At 35.5% G+C, this 23,387-nt stretch overlaps 2 protein-coding genes across 3 annotated transcripts; one reads left to right on the top strand and one right to left on the bottom strand.

The window, feature by feature from the left end:
- Positions 1 to 2,618: 2,618 nt before the first annotated feature.
- Positions 2,619 to 12,245, top strand: pfn2b (profilin 2b). 2 transcript variants are annotated; one of them, XM_016232969.1, is made up of 3 exons: positions 2,619 to 2,941; positions 8,637 to 8,829; positions 11,422 to 11,733. In XM_016232969.1, the coding sequence occupies exons 1-3, from the start codon at positions 2,807 to 2,809 to the stop codon at positions 11,517 to 11,519; spliced, it is 426 nt and encodes a 141-aa protein (XP_016088455.1). In that variant the 5' UTR covers positions 2,619 to 2,806; the 3' UTR covers positions 11,520 to 11,733. The 2 variants fall into 2 exon arrangements, with proteins under 2 accessions (XP_016088455.1, XP_016088454.1); XM_016232968.1 differs by lacking the exon at positions 11,422 to 11,733 and adding an exon at positions 11,785 to 12,245 and having other exon boundaries at positions 2,625 to 2,941.
- Positions 12,246 to 15,909: 3,664 nt separating this feature from the next.
- On the bottom strand, positions 15,910 to 18,815 carry LOC107551373 (E3 ubiquitin-protein ligase RNF13-like). Its single transcript, XM_016232952.1, has 3 exons — positions 18,430 to 18,815; positions 18,247 to 18,327; positions 15,910 to 16,835 (listed from the first exon to the last, which is right to left on the bottom strand). Exons 1-3 carry the CDS (start codon positions 18,485 to 18,487, stop codon positions 16,483 to 16,485), a joined length of 492 nt encoding a protein of 163 aa, XP_016088438.1. The 5' UTR covers positions 18,488 to 18,815; the 3' UTR covers positions 15,910 to 16,482.
- Positions 18,816 to 23,387: the final 4,572 nt, after the last annotated feature.

The raw sequence follows: 23,387 nt of genomic DNA, 5'->3' as shown, positions 1-23,387 counted from the left end.
GAACAATCATTGAAGCTTGTTTTAAATGGTGAGGATTTAGGGTACAAAATGTGCCTGGAGCTCATATGGAGCGCAACTGATAACTATTGAAAACTGGTTGTAATTTGTGTTATCTAGCTGTAACAGATGTTCAAGCATCTGGATGTTAAAATCTGTTCACCTGACCTGGCACAGTCTTCTTTTGGTTAAATGAATACAGAGAAAAAATAAGAATAAGAATATTATAGACAAAATAGTACATATTTAAAGTGAGGATTCCTCCACTGGCCAATCTAATATAACTGAATTGTATTAAAAGCAAATATTGTCCTGGTTAGTATCATTAGCCCCTGCTGGTAGATGTCATAACTACACCATTATATCAACAAAAAGCATCTTTCTCCATTGATGGCCATTCAAAAGTAACCATGTACTCTGATTAAATAAATTGTTTTGTTGCGGTCAGTTTGATCCACACTCTACGTTTTCACTGCTCGAAATACTGGTTCAACTATTAATTTTTTCTTGAAATCTTGAGAATATTTTTCATTTAGGGTCATAAATATGCATGCAAAGTTTTGAAAACCTTTAATGTAACTTGTCAAAGACTAAAATATAAAATACATTAGAACTTATGAAACTGAGACTTGTTTTCTGAATTACCCTGGGTAAATGTACTATGTATGAAAAATAACTTAAATGATTTTAGCAAATGGCTGCAATATAACAAAGAGTGAAAAATTTAAGGGGGTCTGAATACTTTCCGTACCCACTGTATATATATATATATATGATAGCTGTTGGGTAAACAGGTGAACATGAATGTTATATTTTTGATTATTTTTTTGTGATATTTTTCATGAATGTTATATAACCGACAATACCGCTGATCTATCTATCTATCTATCTATCTATCTATCTATCTATATATATATATATATATATATATCAATAGAAACTTAATCCATAAGAGGTCGCTGGCGCAGTATACATACAACCGGGCATAGTTTTGTGCTTGAGAAATAGTTTAATACTATGTGATCATTCAAGCAGGTGTTATGTAATTTGTTAATCTCCTTTAGACAAGTAAAACGTGTTGCTTTCTTCTGAAGAGTCCTGTTAATATGAGCACCACAAATCTGAAAAATGTCAACTAGCCTATGTAAATATTTGCAGTGCATTTGTACCTCTAGGAAAATACTGCATTTTGTATTTTCTGCTGTCACTTTTGTAAATAGCCCGTCCACAATATTTGCACATTTCTGCGAGATGGTGCTCAAGAGTTGTACTAAAAATTTTGTGCCAGCCAATAATATGCAACAGTGAAATTGAGCCGCTTTAATAAAACACCTGCTGAATTAATAAGTGTAAAATATCTATCGACTGTTCTAAAAAATATAACTAGAAATAAAAGTAATTTATTTTCTGACTTGTTGCTTACTGGAAATGTGGGGGCATAAAAGCACTTTATCAAGGTGTCTTTACACAGACTATTTAATGCTGCTCAGAGGTGGCTTAAATGCATTTACACAGCTTTATACTGTGATGCTAGCGCCCTGATAGCACACGTACATCACGGAGACGTCTGTTTAACATCTGCAAGACGTATTTTTTAGAGTGTTAGCTCATCTGCAATACGTCTATAGGACGTTTCCTATCAGATGGCAAATAGACGTTTAGAAGATGTCTATAAGATGTTTATGATTTAGAATACGTAACACTGACATCTTAAAGACGTCTATCAGATGTTTGTACACAGCAGAAGCTTTCCGGATGAAGCGATCTTTAACAGACATCTGGCAGACGTGTGCTGTGGCTCAGAGCAGGCATACTTTAGTCTGGTTTTTATGCGGCATCTATATTTTACACTGAATTTTGAGCTGGCACAGAGCAGCTTTAACTTGTGTACAATGTCACGTTTAGAGCATTAATCAATATCGCTATGTGATTCGTCCACAAGAGGTCGTAAGAGGCTATGATTTATGTGGTGACCGGCAGCAAATAAGAACTATTCAGATGGTTGTCAAACTAATAAATACATTTCATGACGTTTTGTTTCGTTAAATTTAGTCAGTGTTTGATGTTACAAAAAAAGTACAGCCAGAAACCATTTGATGTTAAAACTTAATGAGACTGCTATACAGTCTGTCCATCTCTTTTAATATCCACCTGACCAGATACTTTATTTCCTTTCTGTGTTGCAACTCAAATTTAATCAAATATTGTGTGATCTTCTCACCCCAAAAAATCACCTACTTAAGAAGGTAATAAAGAGATGAGAAGTTCTGGATCTACAAAATGAAACAAGGGGAAGCCGCTTCAGAGAAAGGTCACCTCTGGAGTTAGTTTTTTTGCCATGTGACAAAACCTTTTGAAATGCTTTTAATGTATATAATAGGCTACTGAACTTTTGGTCCCGAAAACAAAGTGAAATGTTCGGTACAAACCAAAAAATAAATAAATTTTGAATAGCACTCCCAACCAAATGTATTGTTTTTAGTTTGCATTACACACATGAACTAACTTTGTCACACAAAACGTGGCTTCTAAACGCTCACGCACATTAGCGTCCAATCAGAACTCGTATTAATCCGCGCATACGGCTTTGTTCTAACGGACCGCAGACTAAGCGCGCCTGCGCGGAGGGATATCTGAGGGACTACACCCAGAGTCTCCATTCAGCCGGGACTCTACTGCTCAAACTCTCATTAGAGAAGGGGGCGTGCGGGACATCCAGATACAGGGTAACCGCGAACCGAGACCGCACGCAACTGCCAGTCCCTCTTTTTAAGGCTAGCTTGTGAGCGTTTGAAACCAGAGGGCAAGTATGTCTTCATGGCAGAGCTACGTGGATAACCTGATGTCGGATGGCTCGTGCCAGGACTCCGCCATTGTCGGGTGCAACTCGGACTCTAAATACGTGTGGGCAGCGCAGGAGGGGGGCACATTCGTAAACATCACGGTAAATACGCGATGTTAACTGCACTCTTGTGCTGCCTTTAGTGGAGGGCTGAAACTGTGGCTGTGTTTTATTAACTAGTAGGCTGCCCTACCTAGACAGCACGTTTGGTCAGCATAGGTGCGGAGTCGGAGTGCGGCTCTAAACCGCGGTTAATTTGGAAGTAACGCGCCAAAATGACGCGTATTTCAGTTGGCTTTGTTTATTTGACGCGGCGTAGAATAAAGCGGTATTTTAAACTGAAAACGCGCCAAAATGCTGCTGGGACGCTGAAGCGCTGTCTGTAGGCTGTCCTCAAGGGTTGGGAGACACAGCCGGGGTTTCGATCTACCTGTCAGCCGGTTTTTTAGAAATACACGGCCTGGCGAAAGCTAACACACGCTGGCTGCTAGCTGACTAAACAAACACATAATAATGATAATTTGGAAAGGTTTTTGATAGCGTTTCGATTTCATGCGTCTTTTTATTTATGTAGGCTAAGTCTGTCACTGTGTCGTCGAGGTTAGCTGGTTGTATTTGGCGAAAAATCGCCAGAATGTTAACAAATTATTTTTTGTTTCGTTGAAACTCAAGTGTTGAGCGTTACAAGTCCAGGTCGAGACGGCGCACGGACTTAACGAAGTTAAAGAAATGTGTTTTCAGTCATAGGGAGGTGGTGTTAGTGCAAACGGTCAGATTCGAACATCAGCAGACTGCGTAAGTTAACTTGTGTACGGCAGGGAACACGCGTGTCATTCAGCTGCGGAATGTGCGTAAAGTCATTCCAGAATACCGGATCTTCGCAGTACCTGCCCTCTTCCCGTTGTCCAAGATGGCGCTCCATAAATGGGTGTTACTTCTCCTTATTTGTCACACTGACCTTTATTTTCCCCTTCTTAATGTGCTGCCTTCAAATGCTGCTTGTACGGTTACTTTTAAAATATGTGAAACATATGTTTTGCAATTTTTGGTTACAGGTTAAAGGGATAGTTATTGTAAATTCTTTTCACTCAGTTACTTACCCTCATGTTGTTTTGTACCGGTAAGACTTTATTTCATGCATGGACAAAAACCACTGAAACATTCTCAAAATATCGTCACTTGTGTTCCACAGAAGAAATAAAGCCATACGGGTTAGAAACAAATGAGTGTGAGTAAATGACAGAATTTTAATTTTTAGGCGAATGAAAATCCTGTCATGTACTCACCCTTGTGTTGTTTCTAACCTGTCCCTGATAGCACACGTACATCACGGAGACGTCTGTTTGTCCTCTGCATTACATCTGCAAGACGTATTTTTTTCGAGTGTTAGCTCATCTGCAATACGTCTATAGGACGTTTCATATCAGATATCAAATAGATGTTTAGAAGATGTCTATAAGATGTTTATGATTTAGAATGTATGTAACACTGACATCTTAAAGATGTCTAGCAGATGCTTTCCAGATGAAGCGATCTTTAACAGACATCTGGCAGACGTACGTGTGCTAGTTGAGGTACGAGTTTCCTTTAGCTGTTGAACACAAAAAATATATATTTTGAAGAATGTTGGTAACCAAACAGTTGATGGTAGCCATTGATTTCCAAAGTATTTTTATTAAATTTTTTCCCCATATTATGGAAGTCAATGGCTACCGTCAACCTACCAACATTCTTCTTTTGTGCAGAATACAGAAAAAAGAAACTCGTACAAGTTTGGAACAACTTGAAGGTGAGTCAATTATGACAATTTTCGTTTTTAGGTTTAACACCATATAATAGGCTAGTGTATATTGCAAGGTTCCTATGATTATGTAAAACCTGGAAATATTAGGAAATGTTATTTTTAGCTATGGAAGTTAATCAAAGTCATACATTTCTTTAGTGAATTAACCTAAGTTTTGAAATATTCAGAATCGGCTAGAAATTCCTCTTGGTGGGAGCAATCACTTTAAAAATATATATATAAAAAAAATACTTATCCAGTAATCATAAAAAAACGGGCAATTCATGGGTCAAAAGGTGTGGAAATCCTCATATTGGATGTTGACTGCAGTGTTAGAGAAATATGAATCTGTTCATAGCTGTAATGAGTTCCCACTGGAAAAGTTGCTGGTTGCTGTCAGACTTCATTTTAACTTCCTTATTAGTAATAATTTAGCAAGTTGAACGTTTCTGAGGATCAAAAGGACCAAATTCTGGTTGGAAGGAGTTTCGGTTTAGTTCACCTACAAACTGTCACCTCATCATCCTCATGTTGTTTCAAACCTGCATGACTTCTTGCGTTAAAGTTCGACAGCCTCAGTCAGTCATACAGGTTTAGATTGACTGTAAAAGCAGTAGGTTTTTCCTCTTAGTTTCCTGAAGTACTAGAGAAAGGAATGAGTCCAACAAGGCTTCATGAAGTTCAAGGCAGTTTCTTATCGCCATACAAGCACCTCCAGACCTTACTGGAAATAGCATCTGCTCGCTGATTCTCACCAAAGAGTATCTGCTTTTAGTTTTATGTGGTTTGACCTGAGGGAAAACGGCTCAGTAGGATTCGTAGTGGGCCAGTACAAACAAAGCTACTGTGATGCAGTCTAAGCGACAATGAAACGAATTAGAAAACTGCATGATCAGACTTGATCTGTGACAGCATTTGACACATTTGAAACTTTTGTTTAATGTGATTGCTGCATTCCAGTTTGAGGGTTAGGCAGACTATTTCCCAAATATGTTGTGTTGTAGAAGTTCCTTTTAAGGACGCTGGTACAATTTACCTCTGCTCAGCCATGCTTTCATCATGTTCCAGAAATATCCTTTCAAAACTGTGGAGTACTCTAAAAATAAACATCCATGTTTGCTTGGTATTTGTAGTCAGATGTAGTTTGGCAGTGTGAATATAAATTATGTTTTCATTGTTTTTGGAAGACTGCTAGTCAGAGTGGATTAGCTGTTGGGTCGTCTAGTGACTAGTTGACTAAAAATGCGCTCACATTTACTGGAGTTGTTGAATTTTTGCAGTCAAAAATTGAGTATTTTTAAACCGAATCTGTGGGAATTTTGCTTTAAGCCCAAAGTATGCTTTGCTCTTGTGTGTACGCTAGCGTGAGGTGAAAGGTTTCGCCGTGCAGACTTCGCATCACGTTCAAGTTGATTAACGCAAATTTGTTTACCATAAAGGTGCAGTCCATCATCATATATCAGATTTATTGGGTGAAATCCAGTCATTTCAACAGTAATCTGCTCGATTGGGAATTTAGCACAAAACCAAAAGATTTCCCCACACAAATTTCGCAATGCGTTCAAGTTGGACATGTGATTTTTGCCTCATTGACCAACAGAAAGCTGATTGTTTAAAAACGACTTCAAACACTGCTGGACTATTGACAACAGACCTTTTTTGCCTGCAAAACTTTGCTAATTTTCACATTTTCCGTTCAAGTTGATTAACGCAAATTTGTTTACCATAAAGGTGCAGTCCATCATCATATATCAGATTTATTGGGTGAAATCCAGTCATTTCAACAGTAATCTGCTCGATTGGGAATTTAGCACAAAACCAAAAGATTTCCCCACACAAATTTCACAATGCGTTCAAGTTGGACATGTGATTTTTGCCTCATTGACCAACAGAAAGCTGATTGTTTAAAAATGACTTCAAACACTGCTGGACTATTGACAACAGACAGATTTATCGGCCAACATATCGGTTATCGGCTTTCAAAAATAAAGAATAATCGGTTATCGGTATCGGCCAAAATTTTCATATCGGTGCATCCCTACTTTTTTGCCTGCAAAACTTTGCTAATTTTCACATTTTTCATAGGCTTGTTGTGATAGTCGGTGTTACCGGTGTCAAGCCGCAGCACCGGTTACGTCACTTGCACCGCCCGGCGCCCGCCACGTCGTCTTGATTTTTTTATAGTAATAAATAGGCCTGTCACGATAACAACTTTTTGTTGTGCGATATATTGCCCCAGAAATAATTGCGATAAGCGATATTATTGTCATTTTAAAGATCATTTTATGCCACTGAATATATAATCATAATGTAACCACATAATAATGCAAGAAGGCCTGCACACTTCCAAATGACAACAAACTTTTAATTTTTAAGAATATTTAGATCATGGAAATTATCAAAATATTAGATACCTTAAAAAACTTGAATAAATAGTAAATAAACATTTTCTAACAAAGTGCAAAGTAACAAGTAGAAAAATTCACAAAGAACTTGTATGGAGATTTTTTCATCTACAGATTTTTTTCCAGACCTTCTTTTCTCTGTGAATTAAGGGTGCACTGTATTGCTGAAAAACACAATCACTACTCAACAGTTAGATGTCCGTATGCACAAAGGCACAGATCCCTAAACAAGGCCATATCTGCAGATGAAACTTTTTGTTTTTTCTATTTGTAGAAGCATTTTTTACATTTGAACTAGCACCAACTGCACCACATTATGTACGAGAAACTGCAAAAGACACAGGCGCAAGTGGAATGTACAAAACGTGGTGACATTAATTTTTAAGTAAATATAATGGGCGATATATTGAGTCACCAAAAATGATTGAGGTCATGTACATATATTGTGCGATAAGTCGATATATTGATTATTGTGACAGGCCTAGTAATACAAAATCATTTAGTTCAGTTAGAGAACAGACTCTGAAAAACTGAACATGATTGCTCAATGACGGTCGCATCACAGATCAGCAGCTGGGTAGGATTTCATTTATCACGTGAGGAGAGAGAGTCGAGCTGACCAACAAGACCATGGCGGAAGATTTAGTTTTAGAAACGAAATGCAAAAGCACCTGTTTGGCAATATTTTGGATTTTGAAAAGCCTGTTGACTTTTGCCATTTATCTAGATTTTGGAAGTTTTTTTTTAACATTTGTTTCTTATATATTTGGTTTCACAGTGTTTGCTGATTTTTACTTTATTTAAACTTTGTGTAATTTATTTATTTTATTTTACATCAAGGTGTATTAAGGCTAAAAAGATCTGCCTACACCGATTTCGCAATGGGTTCAAGTTAGCCACGAAAGCTGCTTGGTTTGAAAATTACTTCATACGTCACTACACTATTGACAAAAGACATTTTTTTGCCCACTTAATTGTACAAATTGTACAAAGTTGCTTGGCAAAATCCAGTCATTTCAATAGGCGCAAAATTTCTCCTCACAAAGTTGTTATTGGGTTCAAATTGGTCACGTGAATTTGCTGTTGACCAACCGAAAGCTTCTTGGTTTGAAAGTGTTTGTTCGGCTACATGCATCACTAATGACAATAGGTTTTTGTTTTGTGAAATTTTGCCAATATTTCACCGATGTGACTGCAGCTTTGAAGACACTACACAAAATCAAAACGGAGTTGTCGGGCAGATTTCAGCACATAAATAGGTTAGAATCTAGTCAGGGCCAGGTGTGAAATTTGTCTTTTCACACAAAAACAGCAAGTTTTAACTGACTAGCCTACTATATTTAAGTTATCTAGTTTTTTGTTGTGTTCTTAGTGACTCGTTGATGTTCAAAGTGCATGATGACAGCTCTGTGACATTGTATCTATCTAGTTTATCTCAAATTATCTGCATAGATCTCTCTGATAATTTCCCATACTCCTCTAACCGCCTGCCTGCATTTGTTGATTTGCATTTGGCTGTTCATTAATCCATATTAAAATGTAAAACACTAGACAAGACATTACAGTACAACATGTAATATATATCTTTTTTTATTTTTTCTAACACCAGGCCACAGAAATCGACATCCTAGTAGGGAAAGACCGAGAAAGTTTTTTCACCAATGGCCTGACCTTAGGTTCAAAGAAGTGCTCAGTTATCCGAGACAGCCTCCTAGTCGACAATGATTGGACAATGGACATAAGGACAAAGAGTCAAGGAGGAGAAGCCACGTACAACATCACTGTCGGCAAAGCAGCCAAAGGTACTAGTCTAAGAACTTATATTTCTCACAAATATCTTTTAACAGTAAAACTTCAATTTTTTTTATTATAATTTTTTTTAGTATTAATAGATGAATAATAATGCAGATGTCAACCTTTCCTCAATATATCTTTCCTATATAACACAGGAGTTTGACAGAAACACCTATTTATTTTTAACTGTGGTGGGGAAAATATGCCCTAAGCATTTCTTTAAGAATCTTGCTTTTACCAGTGTGGGTCTTCTACACAATATTTGTGAATAAAAGCAGAGTTTCATTAACTAGCTAGTTATTTTAGAGAGTCTCGGTTGATCACGAGACTTGAGCTCAGGTGTTCAGGAAGTTTGCGGGACCTGTCGAGGTACATTCCCTCTCATATGCATGTTTCTGCTACTCTCACACACATCTGGGGTCTGTCGCTCTGTAAAATGTGAGGATTTCCTGTTTCCTGAAATAAAGTGCTCCTTTATGAAGCAATCTCTTTCATATAGCTCATGGCATGTATTGAGGAGAGGAACTAAACTTGCTTTTCCTGCTTGAATTGCATGAATCACATGCTACAATCCATTTCTCTAACACTTAATCAACATTTGCTCTAAATCCAAATCTCCAAATGAATATGCTAATTGTTTGGTCTTTGCTGAACCAAAATGGTAACATTATAGTAACGTTCATTATACGACAGTGCTGTTGAATGCTTCATTCTGATTGGCTGACCGATATTATAAGGTGTTGAGCTGTGATTAACTGCATTACAGTTCCAGTTCACTTTGCCAAATTATTTCAGCTATTTCCAAAAGCCCTATGGCCTGCAACAGCAAAAGAACCAGGGGAAAAAACCAACAGGATACAAATAGCAAACAGTTTACTTTAAATATCTCCATAGGGTCAAGATGTGCAAGAAAGTAGTACATGCATAGGATGAAAAACGTAATGTATTGAGAGAAAAACATGGAAATCTTTGGTAATCATGTTATAAGCTGGATCATTTATGATAAATTAGTGCTGCATTACCACCCAGGACGCGCATTAATTTTCAATAATTCAGCGACCCTTCATCAATCATTACTTATTAACAGTAATTATTTAATGAAGCATTATCTAAGAGGCATATTTTTGATTAGCATAACCTCTGATCCAGTGTGTAGCTTATACTGGTCAAAAATTTGAAATTTAATTGTAATATTAATATTATATCACAAATATTATAATCATTATATATTATAAATATATAAATAGTATAATACTATATACTAGACCTATAATAAGTATTATAATTTTTTTCTTTTTTTTTTAAAGCATTCTTTACAAATATAATACTATATTAAATATTTTATTTATAATATTACTTTTATAAAAATCTGTTTAGCTTTTGTAATGCAACATTGACATTCTTTAACTTAAATATTTTAACTTAAAATAACTTAATATTTAATTTCAAAATTGAAGTACAATACTGCATAAAGTACAATGCAGTGCGACAAATGTGATATATATATATATATATATATAATATGATTGTAATTATAATTATAATTGTTTGATTGACAAAAAAAACTGGATGGTTCTTAAAAACAGACTTTTTTTTCTTTTATTTTTAGAAGTATGTAAATCTGAAATTGATTACTGCATAAAGTACAATGCAGTGCGACAAATGTGATATATATATATATATATATATATATATAATATGATTGTAATTATAATTGTTTGATTGACAAAAAAAACTGGATGGTTCTTAAAAACAGACTTTTTTTTATTTTATTTTTAGAAGTATGTAAATCTGAAATTGACGATGCCACAATAATAGCCGTAACTCGAAGTCATAACTCAAAATACAAAGTAAAATTAACAGTGTCTTTGAGTTGAAGTCCCTCGAACAAAGCTTTATTAAAATAAGCAAAACGTCAGTGAAAGTTATTATATAGTGATAGTATTTGTAGCTAAATGATGGTATTTCCTCTAGGCTGCAGTCTTTCACTCTGCATGCATGCTATCTCGGATCTTTCTGCTTTTTATTCTGTCCCATCTGGCCTCGTTGATCTTGGTTTGGCTTTTCCCCAGTGCTGGGATTTTTCTGTCCTCTTAACTTCATCTCTCTCTGTCTTTTTCTTTCAGTCTTGGTTCTTGATGTGATATATATATATATATATATATAATATGATTGTAATTATAATTATAATTGTTTGATTGACAAAAAAAACTGGATGGTTCTTAAAAACAGACTTTTTTTTCTTTTATTTTTAGAAGTATGTAAATCTGAAATTGATGATGCCACAATAATAGCCGTAACTCGAAGTCATAACTCAAAATACAAAGTAAAATTAACAGTGTCTTTGAGTTGAAGTCCCTCGAACAAAGCTTTATTAAAATAAGCAAAACGTCAGTGAAAGTTATTATATAGTGATAGTATCTGTAGCTAAATGATGGTATTTCCTCTAGGCTGCAGTCTTTCACTCTGCATGCATGCTATCTCGGATCTTTCTGCTTTTTATTCTGTCCTATCTGGCCTCGTTGATCTTGGTTTGGCTTTTCCCCAGTGCTGGGATTTTCCTGTCCTCTTAACTTCATCTCTCTGTCTTTTTCTTTCAGTCTTGGTTCTTGTAATGGGCAAAGAAGGGGTCCACGGCGGCGGCTTGAATAAGAAGGCATATTCAATGGCAAAATACTTGAGAGATTCAGGGTTCTAGGCTTTTTTTTTCTTGATCAAGTAGTGAAATTTAGGGAGAAAAAAAAAAACAAGTCACCCACGTTCCCAAAATAAGCTGAAGACCCCCCTTCCCCCTTGAAACACATGTAACGTTTTTGGACGTCTTAATGGCAAAGAAGGGTAATGAATCTTGTCAACAATTGCATTCCTTTTTAAGTTGGCAAAGTCTTTTCTTTTTTTTCTTTTTCCCCTCAAGTTTGTTGATTTTTGTTCTTGTTTTTTTTTCTTTTCCTTGTGTACTCCAGCAATGGTTATTGTCATGGGCAAGGAAGGCACCCATGGAGGGCTGCTCAACAAGAAAGCGTATCTCATGGCTGAATACCTGAGGAAATCTGGATATTAAGACACCTCCCAATGCTAGCTGCTCATTCTGCTAACCTTTCTAGATGAGATTTGCTTCATCGTCTATTGGTTTTCAACTCTACTTCCATTTTGTGCTGCCCAAACCCTGTTTCTTTCCTATAAATGTCCATTTATTGTGTTCGGCCCCATGACGCGTTTCAGACCAAATGCTAGCGTGAAGACTTCATGTCTCGATTCTGCTTATTCGAAAGTTTTTAGGAGTTTAGTTGATTATCAAGGGCTTGAGCTAAACTCAAACTCCCATTCCTAGATCAAATCTGGGAACGGTCGACTGTATGCATATCTTTAAGCCTACCAAATGAACCCTAGTTAGGCTGGATGGCAAATTTAGTGTTTTCGTCAAATTAAATATGGCGAACACTTGCATTCCTTTTTAAGTTGGCAAAGTCTTTTCTTTTTTTTCTTTTTCCCCTCAAGTTTGTTGATTTTTGTTCTTGTTTTTTTTTCTTTTCCTTGTGTACTCCAGCAATGGTTATTGTCATGGGCAAGGAAGGCACCCATGGAGGGCTGCTCAACAAGAAAGCGTATCTCATGGCTGAATACCTGAGGAAATCTGGATATTAAGACACCTCCCAATGCTAGCTGCTCATTCTGCTAACCTTTCTAGATGAGATTTGCTTCATCGTCTATTGGTTTTCAACTCTACTTCCATTTTGTGCTGCCCAAACCCTGTTTCTTTCCTATAAATGTCCATTTATTGTGTTCGGCCCCATGACGCGTTTCAGACCAAATGCTAGCGTGAAGACTTCATGTCTCGGTTCTGCTTATTCGAAAGTTTTTAGGAGTTTAGTTGATTATCAAGGGCTTGAGCTAAACTCAAACTCCCATTCCTAGATCAAATCTGGGAACGGTCGACTGCATATCTTTAAGCCTACCAAATGAACCCTAGTTAGGCTGGATGGCCAATTTAGTGTTTTCGTCAAATTAAATATGGCGTCTGCTCTAACAAACCTCTGTTTTGTTATTTGTCCTCCAACCCCCCCAAATCAACCCCACAATTGAATGTTTATTGACATTCCGTCATTGCACTTACTTTGCTAGCTTATTCATTAATTAATTAATTTGCAAGATGACTGCCATTTCAGACAGTGGGTATCAGCGGTTTGGAGTATAGTTTGACCAATTTTTGTCACTTCCTGGGTTATTTACGCACTACCATAAACGCTAACCAACAAAACACTAGCATCTGATCGCAGACTTCACGTCAACACTTGAATTGAATTGAACCCGTACTGTCATGACTGTGGATTAAATTGCCTTTGAGTCGTCAGCGATACAACTGTCTGTCAAAACTTGATGTTTCATCAAGTCCAAATGTTCAAGTATGACACTCAAATCATAATGTGTATCCTGTGCCATAATGTAGAGAATCTGTTGTCATTGAATCAAACCGCTTCCCGAATGATTCTGTCGCTGCTTTGTTCAGGGGTATTTACTATCAGCTGAAGCTCTGGCCTTGTGGGTTATTTGTACAGGTGACTTTAGTTGATTTCTCTTTTTCCCTGTACTTTTTCATACATCTTGGATGCAGTCTGATTTCATATGCATAAACTGAGAAATGCCATAAATTAATTTCACCACCTTGTTTACAGACAGATTAAATAAACCTATTCCAATCCAGTTACTTGTCAGTTTTCTTTGCTGTGTGTTGTTTAAGGGTTTATCTCACGATTTTTTTTTCTTCTTCTTTTTTCCCCAAAAAAGTTTAAAGTAGATAATGGTCATAGACTGTTTGCACATAAATTGGAAAGTGTTCATGGAAGACAAATTTGTTGTTTCATTGCTAAATTGCTCCTATAAAAATGTAAAAGTCAAACTTTTCTTGAATTTCGCATTAAAACAGTATGTCAGATTCTATTTTATTTCATTATTAATCTGTTAATCAGGGTTTCCGCGGGTCCTTAAAAAGTCTCAAGTCTTAAATTTAGTTGTATCAAATTTAAGGTCATAAAAAGTCATAAATGGAACAAGAAAGTCTTAATTATGATTTCAAGAGGTCGCACCACCTTGTTTACAGACAGATTAAATAAACCTATTCCAATCCAGTTACTTGTCAGTTTTCTTTGCTGTGTGTTGTTTAAGGGTTTATCTCACGATTTTTTTTTCTTCTTCTTTTTTCCCCAAAAAAGTTTAAAGTAGATAATGGTCATAGACTGTTTGCACATAAATTGGAAAGTGTTCATGGAAGACAAATTTGTTGTTTCATTGCTAAATTGCTCCTATAAAAATGTAAAAGTCAAACTTTTCTTGAATTTCGCATTAAAACAGTATGTCAGATTCTATTTTATTTCATTATTAATCTGTTAATCAGGGTTTCCGCGTCTTAAATTTAGTTGTATCAAATTTAAGGTCATAAAAATTCATAAATGGAACAAGAAAGTCTTAATTATGATTTCAAGAGGTCGTAAATTTGGGGACAAGAATTGACGATTCAATTTCAAAAGGCTATGAATCTATTGAATAAACACGAGCGCTGCACGTTTCAAAGTCCGCTGCTTTGTGTTCTGCTGTTACCGGGCAAACGGTTCTATTTCTGCCGCTTCAAAAGCGCCTCCTGCTGGCAGAGCTGCTGCTTTTGAGCGGACCAATGGGAAAATCAACCCATGTTTGTACGCTGCAAACACGCAGAGTTGTAAATGTGAACTGGTGGCATTATAAAAATATAAACAATTAAGAACGTGAAATATATTTAATTATTAATTGATTGATAATAGTTGTTTACATTAATAATTGATAGCTTTTCCTTACTTACAGATTTAATTAATTACATAAACCTTTATCATCTATAACATTAAACTTTATTTCATGTTTCCTCCTAAACCATATGTTTTTAGGTATCAAGATCAAAAGCACCCGGTGTTATTATATTTATAAACTTTTTTTTTTCTTTTTTTTTTAAATTATAACTGTACATTCAATTAGTTAATAAGACACAGTCAGGAAGCATAAGTTACCAATCCAATCAATATAAAAAAATGTATCTTTGCACTACAGAGGTGGCACAGAAGAACACAAAAGCGACATTTAGGTATACTTACAGACTGTTTAATGAGGCTCAAAGGTGGCATGAAGCATTTCAATTCATAATCTTATGTGATGAATAAGTTCTGAATATAGAAATATTAAATTATTTAAATAGGTGGCAGCAATCACGGTCTTTGTCACTGAATCATTCATTCAGTGGATTCATTCAGGAACAAAGCAAGTGACTGTTAAAAAAGATTAATTCAAAAATGATTATTATGTTGCGCTACGTTTATGTGTGTAGGCTATTGAATGAAGAAAACAGAAATCCCTTTAATTTCCCCAAAAATCTAACCAGTTGGAGCTGAAACATTTCCAGCCCTGGTTAGTGTAGCGAAACCATGGTTAATTTGTGGTTACCATGGATTAACTATAGTAACCATAGTCCCCCCCACCCCACCCCATTTTCTTAGCCTTCAAACCATTTTTGAGATGTGAAGGCAATGATCATTAAAGGGATAGTTCACCCAAACATGAAAATTTGATGTTTATCATGCATTAACTAGCATTAACAATGAACAATACATTTGTTATAGTATATTATGTAAAACGTTACAGTATAAATTGAGAAAAATACAACTGTTCATTGTTCGTTCACGTTAGCTCAGGTCCATTAAATAATATTAACCTAAAACTTTGGATTATAATAGTAAATGTTGCAGTTACTGTGAACAGAGATTAATAAATGCTTTACAGGTATTTTTCATTATTAGTTCATGTTAACTAATGTAGTTAACTAATGTTAACAAATGGAACCTTATTGTAAAGTGTCACAAACGTTACTATAAATTTAGAGGAGCGGAGGGGGGAAACAACATGCTCATGCACAAAAAATGGCGTTCTTTTTTTCAAAATTTTGAATATTTGCACACGTTTCTTCTAGGTGCACTTATGTTTATATTGTGTTTCTAAGATGTAATCAAATCTTAAAACCATGTGCTGCTTTCCAAACCGCTGGATGACAAACTGACACACAAACAGTAAAAGGTGTAGTATTTTATTCAGAAAAGCGAAATGAATGTAGACTACTTAGAAACAAGGGTGAGTGAAAGGTATATTTACAGTAAAGCAACATTTAAAGGCAATCAGACATCAGTAACAGATCACATTGTGTTAGCAAAAAAAACCCTTCAACTCCTACTTACCCAATTTATTTCCTCCTTACATTATATAAATGTGTTATACCTAACTACACTTCCAAGATCACGTCTGAGTGACTGGTGTTTGGAGCGGCTCCGCTGTTAATGATCAAACTAAAACGTGACGTCAGTGTCGCTAATAAAGTCTTATCGTGTCGTATAAACCATGCAGTTGGTCGTGATCGGATGCACATCTGAGATGAGTTTGGCAGCAGGCGCTAAGGTGACGTTTCACCAGGTTGGCGAAATTCGCGCATTTTCGCACTTCTTTTGGGGGGGAAACCATGATTTATAAAATTTCGCTGCATAGTATCGCTGCACGTGGTGAACGTTAAACATTTTTCAATGGTAACTTGTAAGTGACGGTGAAATGTTTTGGAATCTCCACTGAGAGTTTGAGTTGGCGTCGCTAACGTCTCAAGCGCTGGCCTCCATGTTGTCGGGACAGCCCTGCTGCAGCTGTACGACCACAGTCTCCACGGTAGCCTCCTCCTCGCTGTCGGTGGTGTCGCTGCGCTCTTCGTAGTCCGAGGACTCGGCGTCGGGACGGGACAGTGAGCCGGACATGGTGCCGAAGGAATGGGCGCTGGTGGAGGCCAGAGATCGCAGCAGGGGTGTGTTTTCCGACACTTCGTTCTCCTCGCCGCCGCTGTCACCAAACTCAGACTCGGAGTCAGAGTCGCCATCAGCCGGCACGACCTTCTGCTTGCACACGGGGCAGGTCTTCTTGGTTTTGGTCAGCCATGGGTCGACACACTTGCTGTGATACGCTGATGATTGGTGCAGAGAGAATTAATGCCACCCATCCTGACAAAGCTGGTTTATTACATGGTAATTATTTAAATGTATTAGTAATTCACTTCAATTCCACTAACTAAAATTAATTAAAAAGACATTATCACCATATATATATATAAATGTATTTTTTTTAAAGAAATATTGATAATTTGATTTAATATATGAATTGATCCAATTATTATTCGGCACTTTAATATCATGAGTTGTTTTTTCTTAAAATTTATAAAAAATCTTTCCCTACCATGCCTTATACATATAAACATACATCTAATATACAAATTGTTTTAATTATTATGTACTTTTATGTCCCGGGTTAATTTTTTCATTACATGTTTTACAAAAATTGTAATTAAATAAATCTTTGAACTATGAATTGATCCAATTATTATTCGGCACTTTAATATCATGAGTTGTTTTTTCTTAAAATTTATAAAAAATCTTTCCCTACCATGCCTTATACATATAAACATACATCTAATATACAAATTGTTTTAATTATTATTATGTACTTTTATGTCCCGGGTTAATTTTTTCATTACATGTTTTACAAAAATTGTAATTAAATAAATCTTTGAACTGATATATATATATTAGTGCTGTCAAACGATTAATCGTGATTAATCGCATCCAAAATAAAAGTTTTTGTTTACATAATATATATGTGTACTGTGTATATTTATTTTGTATATATAAATACACACACATGCATGTATATATTTTGAAAATATTTACATGTATATATTAATATAATTTATTTAAACTATATATTTAATATATAAACAACATTCTTCTGAAATATATACATGCTTGTTTGTGTATTTATATATACATAATAAATATACACAGAACACACACATATTATGCAAACAAAAACTTATTTTGGATGCAATTAATCATTTGATAGCACTAATATATATGTGTGTGTGTGTGTGTGTGTATGTATATGTGTCCCAGGGTTGATTTTGATGAAGTATTTTTAATAAAAAAATAAATACATATTTTTTTTTGTCACAAACTGACATGGAAGGTTTTTACGATGCCTTTATTTTATGTATTTATTCTTTTTGACTAATTTTACTTATTTAGTCATGTGGTTACATTTGCAACAAATGCTCTTGGTTAAATGCTTCCTTCGCATCACAGAAAATAATTTAGTTAAACGTTTGTTCATAAAAAAAAAAATATATATATTGTGTGCTGATAGTAGCTTCCGATATTTTTTACATAATTTTCTTTGGTTGTAAGCAACACAGACACTGTTGATAGCACTTGTTTTGAATCTGAAACATGCCACTGATTTAACGGTGAAATGTTTCAAGCTGCAAATTAATTCCCCAGTTGTATCATTTGCTGATCAAGCGCCAGAACGAGACAGGAACTCACCGTGTGAGCAGGGAAGAACCCGCAGCTTGTCGCCCTCCTCATACTCATCCAAACAAATGGCACACACATCGTACGAATCACCTGGGAGGAACGAAGAAATAATTAACTGTACAGGTCTATAAATGACAGTTTTACCTCATTTTACATCAATGTCTTTGATAGAAGGCTTTCTGATTTTCACACTTGCAGCACTTGATTGATAAGCGTGCAGCTTCTGGGTTTCGGGGATGAAGGAAAGCATTCCAGGCTCAATAAGTCCAGGAATTCGTCCTGCCCTCCCTTTAAATTCCTCAGGCTTTTTTCAGGTTTCTTTCCACCAATGAAGGAGCCGCTCCGCTGATGCTCGGTGTTTATATAAGCGGTAAACGAACACAAACGGCCGTGGCTGCATGTGACCGTACATGGAGAAGCTCGTATCCGTCACTGCAGGATGCCTCCGACTCAGTGTTTGGTTGAAGAGTTCACGGAGACGGCAGGTCTGGTCGTTTGCAACAGAAACAACTCAACTCTTTGTGAAGAATTTGGACCTTTTGGACCAAATTCTTCATTCGTTCTAAACTGGTGATATTATTGGTTTAAGGAAAAGCCTGTATCTACTGGCTTACATGTTTGGAAGGCACTTCATAATATAGTTTACCATTACCATGTTTAAACTGCTATCCAATATTAGTAAAATATTTGCGCTGATTTTTTTGGCAATAGAAAACGAACCAAAATTGTATTGTTTTTTCTTCTTCAGATTTTAGTATAATCATCGTTTTTCCCTCATGATTACATCAAGTAGACTAGCGATTCGCAATGATCGTAGTAGACGTATCCAATATTCATGATATAATTGCATTCATTTTTTTTTGGCAACAGAAAATTAACCAAAATTGTTTCAATTTTTTTTAACAATTTTATTATATTACGTTTTTTTCCCTGCACCATTAATGTTCCTCAAGATCACATCAAGTAGACTTGAAATAGTGATTCGCAAATGTTTTGATTTTGCAAATATTTGTGATATATTCGCACAGATGTTTTGGCAATAGAAAATTAATCAACATTGAGGGTATTGTGTTTGTTGAGATTTTACTATGATTAGTTTTCCTCCCATTAAGTTCTCAAGATCACGTTAAGACTAATGATTTGTTTTTGAATTTGCTAATTCATTACACATATTCAATATTCGTAATATATTTGCAATCACCTGTTGGCAATAGAAAATAAACCAACATTAAAATAAATATTTTTATTTATTTTTAGATTTTACTATAAATAGTTTTTTTTTTTACCCACCATTAAGTTTCCTGAAGATCACTTTAAGTAGACTAGCAATTCACAAAGTGTTTTTGAATTTGCTAATTTGTTAGACATATTCGATATTCGAGATGTATTTGCAGAGTTTGCGTATCTGATTCACTTCAGCCTGATTCACAGATTTATAAGTCTGATTCATCAATTCAAATATGTATTATACAAATTTATATGAATGAAAATGAATATTTATTATTTAAATACATTTTTTTTTGTGAACGAATATGCAAAACATGTAATATTTTAAACTTGTTTTCAATGTTTAATACTGATATTAACTATCTTACCGTTTAATTTCTTGCTTAAGCGTTTTGTATTTCTACTCAACAACATTGTTTATACGGAATAAAAATGTTTCCTCTATCCTTAAAAAACAATATATAATAATAAAGAATCTTTAAAAATATTATTTTAATAAATTAGTGTTATAACAGTATTTTTATATGATCTATCTCTCAAAGGTGATATATTAAAATGCTTGGTCTCTCCATTACATAGTTAGAATAAAGCAATAAACTCCGCTCCACATCGTGCCTAACAACGCCCCTTAGCTGTTATAAAATCACTGTAAACCACGGCTTCACGAGGCTTATTGCTTTTATAAAACGGTTATTCCATATATGTAGTAAGGTTTCACAAAAAAAACCCAGCAAATAAAGTGTAATGATATTAATAAAAACATTATTCTTCCATAATTTGCTAATTTGTTAGACATATTCGATATTCGAGATGTATTTGCAGAGTTTGCGTATCTGATTCACTTCAGCCTGATTCACAGATTTATAAGTCTGATTCATCAATTCAAATATGTATTATACAAATTTATATGAATGAAAATGAATATTTATTATTTAAATACATTTTTTTTTGTGAACGAATATGCAAAACATGTAATATTTTAAACTTGTTTTCAATGTTTAATACTGATATTAACTATCTTACCGTTTAATTTCTTGCTTAAGCGTTTTGTATTTCTACTCAACAACATTGTTTATACGGAATAAAAATGTTTCCTCTATCCTTAAAAAACAATATATAATAATAAAGAATCTTTAAAAATATTATTTTAATAAATTAGTGTTATAACAGTATTTTTATATGATCTATCTCTCAAAGGTGATATATTAAAATGCTTGGTCTCTCCATTACATAGTTAGAATAAAGCAATAAACTCCGCTCCACATCGTGCCTAACAACGCCCCTTAGCTGTTATAAAATCACTGTAAACCACGGCTTCACGAGGCTTATTGCTTTTATAAAACGGTTATTCCATATATGTAGTAAGGTTTCACAAAAAAAACCCAGCAAATAAAGTGTAATGATATTAATAAAAACATTATTCTTCCATCAAACAATGTAGTTCCTCAGAAACAGTTGTGGTTCCAACAAAATGTTTGCCGAGCTACACACAGAAGTAAACAAAGGTGTGTGTTTGTAGAGTAATTTACAACAGCTTCGAACGCGGCTCAGCCAATCAGAATCAAGGACCGGAACTATCTGTTTTATAAATAGTATGAGACGTCTATATATGAGAGTTTAAATCTCAAGGTCTGTATCCCTGAGATGTTTCTATCAGCCTGCAGAGATGTTTTCTGGTGTGTGTCGTATAACGGCGGTGACAGCAGCTGTTTGTTCTGAGACTGCGGTCCAGCTCACTGTCTCGCCTGGTCAGTGAGGCAGACTGCAGCGGCTGGCAGAACAGATGAATCAGCACAGCGGCCGGATGAAGAAAACCAACGAGTCAGCAGAGGCCATGAGCGGGAAGCAGAGCAGGTAAACATCAGGGTGAAACGCACACGTTTGCTGGACTGGGATTCAAAAGCCTCTAATGTCAATGCAGATGAAACAACTGCTTGTGTTAAGTATGTTATGGGGTAAAATGTGTCAGTGGTTTAATCTAGCAAACGGCAGGTTTTGTAACACATTTAGAAAGGACTCACCATATACATGCTTTGGAGTAAGTTGCACCATCAGCTCAAAATCCTCTAAATGCTGATTTGCTAATATTCTGAAAATTAAAAATTTCCTGGCTGATTTATGAAAATGTAAATAATGTGCTGCAATTCATGCAGTATTTAGTATATTTACTGGGAATTTCCTTTCGGCAAAGAATGGGTGTATTTAAATACGCATAGGTCCCTACTAGACAGTAGGCACCAAACAGTGCGAACAGAGTAGTATGTCCGAATTCACAGGATGACCTCCCTGATAGCACACATACATCTCGGAGATATCTATTTGATGTCTGCATTTACATCTGCAAGACGTATTTTTTAGTGTTTGCTCATCTGCAATACGTCTATAGGACATTTCCTATCAGATGTCAAATAGACGTCTATTAGATGTCTTTAAGATGTTTATGATTTAGAATGTATGTAAAACTGACATCTGAAAGACGTCTGTTAGATGTTTGTCCACAGCAGATGCTTTCCAGATCAAGATATCTTTAACAGACATCTTGCAGACGTACATGTGCTATCTGGGCTACTACTTATGCTGAGGTTCTTCAGTGCACAGACACTTTACTATTCCATGAGGCCACAAAAGAGAATTTCACTGGAGCGATTAAAGTGAAAATGTCCAGTACACAACAGAGCCTACTGGATAGAATACTGTATCCCACAATGCAATGCACTTCAGTGATAAGGTCACGTGACAACTACTGATTGAAACGACTATCGTTGCAAAACGTGTACCGATGAATTGTAGGCCGCATGTAGTGTTACACAGTATTTAGTAAATTGTAAACTAGTATCATATGATCACTTTTTATGTAGTAAACTGTAAATATGATTAAACTACAAAATTAGTTTGGTTGTGCTTTATTTAGATCTCCAACTAGCACCACAATTAATAAACGTTATATACTATGTAAATAATATTAATTAAATATGATGTAAAGACAAAAAATTAAGTTCTCCACTCGGGGTGTCACAATATAAGGGTAACTGATATATAAAAAATTAAATACTGATACTGTTAATACTACACATTAAACAATAATATCAGATGAATATACTCCAACACAGTAGGTGGCGCTATTGCACTTTATCTTTGATGCCACCCATCGTAACAAAAATGAAAGACGATGCAATATCTATTACGGTCACAAAAAATACACATCAGATAAGATTAAAGTTGAAAGCAAGAGACTCTTTCGCAGCCGAAAAAACTTTGCTAGCCAATGTGCGAGTTTTTTTTATATTCCGTAAAAAAGAAGGGTGTCCGTTCACACTTGATGATAACTATAACAATAACTATAAAGTTTTTAAAATTGTTCTAATTCTATATGAACAAAGACACATCACAATTATAACGATAACGACAGAGGAACGATATGTTCAGAACGATTTTTCCAGCAGATGAACGATTAAAACACTGACAGCCAATCAGAATCCATCCTGCTTTAAAGCGCTTGAGCATTTAAAGCGGCAGATGACAAAACTGCAGTGCGTGCTTATAATAAACAGTGTTATCGTGTGTTGGTGTGGACGCTAATATAGTTAACGTTATCGTTCTTGGTGTGAATGGGGCTATAAAGCGGCAGACGACAAAACTATCGACTGTTGGAGTGGACGTTAATATAGCTATCGTTATAGTTACTGTTTTAGTTACCTTAACGGTTATCGTTCTTGGTGTGAACGTGGCTTTAAAGCGGCAGACGACAAAACTATCGACCGTTGGAGTGGACGTTAATATAGCTATCGTTATAGTTACTGTTTTAGTTACCTTAACGGTTATCGTTCTTGGTGTGAACGGGGCTTTAAAGCGGCAGACAACAAAACTATCGACCGTTGGAGTGGACGTTAATATAGCTATCGTTATAGTTACTGTTTTAGTTA

Source organism: Sinocyclocheilus grahami, unplaced genomic scaffold, assembly GCF_001515645.1.
Source record: "Sinocyclocheilus grahami isolate Dianchi unplaced genomic scaffold, SAMN03320097.WGS_v1.1 scaffold422.1, whole genome shotgun sequence".
Taxonomy (NCBI): Eukaryota; Metazoa; Chordata; class Actinopteri; order Cypriniformes; family Cyprinidae; genus Sinocyclocheilus; species Sinocyclocheilus grahami.
The sequence above is the reverse complement of the archived record's forward strand: the minus strand, read 5'-3'. Positions and strand labels throughout refer to the sequence as shown.

What these genes read in the sequence shown, in the direction of transcription:
- pfn2b (XM_016232968.1), top strand. Translation starts at nt 2,807, where the DNA reads ATGTCTTCATGGCAGAGCTACGTGGATAACCTGATGTCGGATGGCTCG. An exon ending in GCACATTCGTAAACATCACG is followed by an intron (nt 2,942 to 8,636) that starts GTAAATACGCGA and finishes TTCTAACACCAG; the next exon opens with GCCACAGAAATCGACATCCT. An exon ending in TGTCGGCAAAGCAGCCAAAG is followed by an intron (nt 8,830 to 11,784) that starts GTACTAGTCTAA and finishes TGTGTACTCCAG; the next exon opens with CAATGGTTATTGTCATGGGC.
- LOC107551373 (XM_016232952.1), bottom strand. Translation starts at nt 18,487, where the DNA reads ATGCTTTCCTTCATCCCCGAAACCCAGAAGCTGCACGCTTATCAATCA. An exon ending in TTATCAATCAAGTGCTGCAA is followed by an intron (nt 18,328 to 18,429) that starts GTGTGAAAATCA and finishes CGTTCCTCCCAG; the next exon opens with GTGATTCGTACGATGTGTGT. An exon ending in GGTTCTTCCCTGCTCACACG is followed by an intron (nt 16,836 to 18,246) that starts GTGAGTTCCTGT and finishes ACCAATCATCAG; the next exon opens with CGTATCACAGCAAGTGTGTC.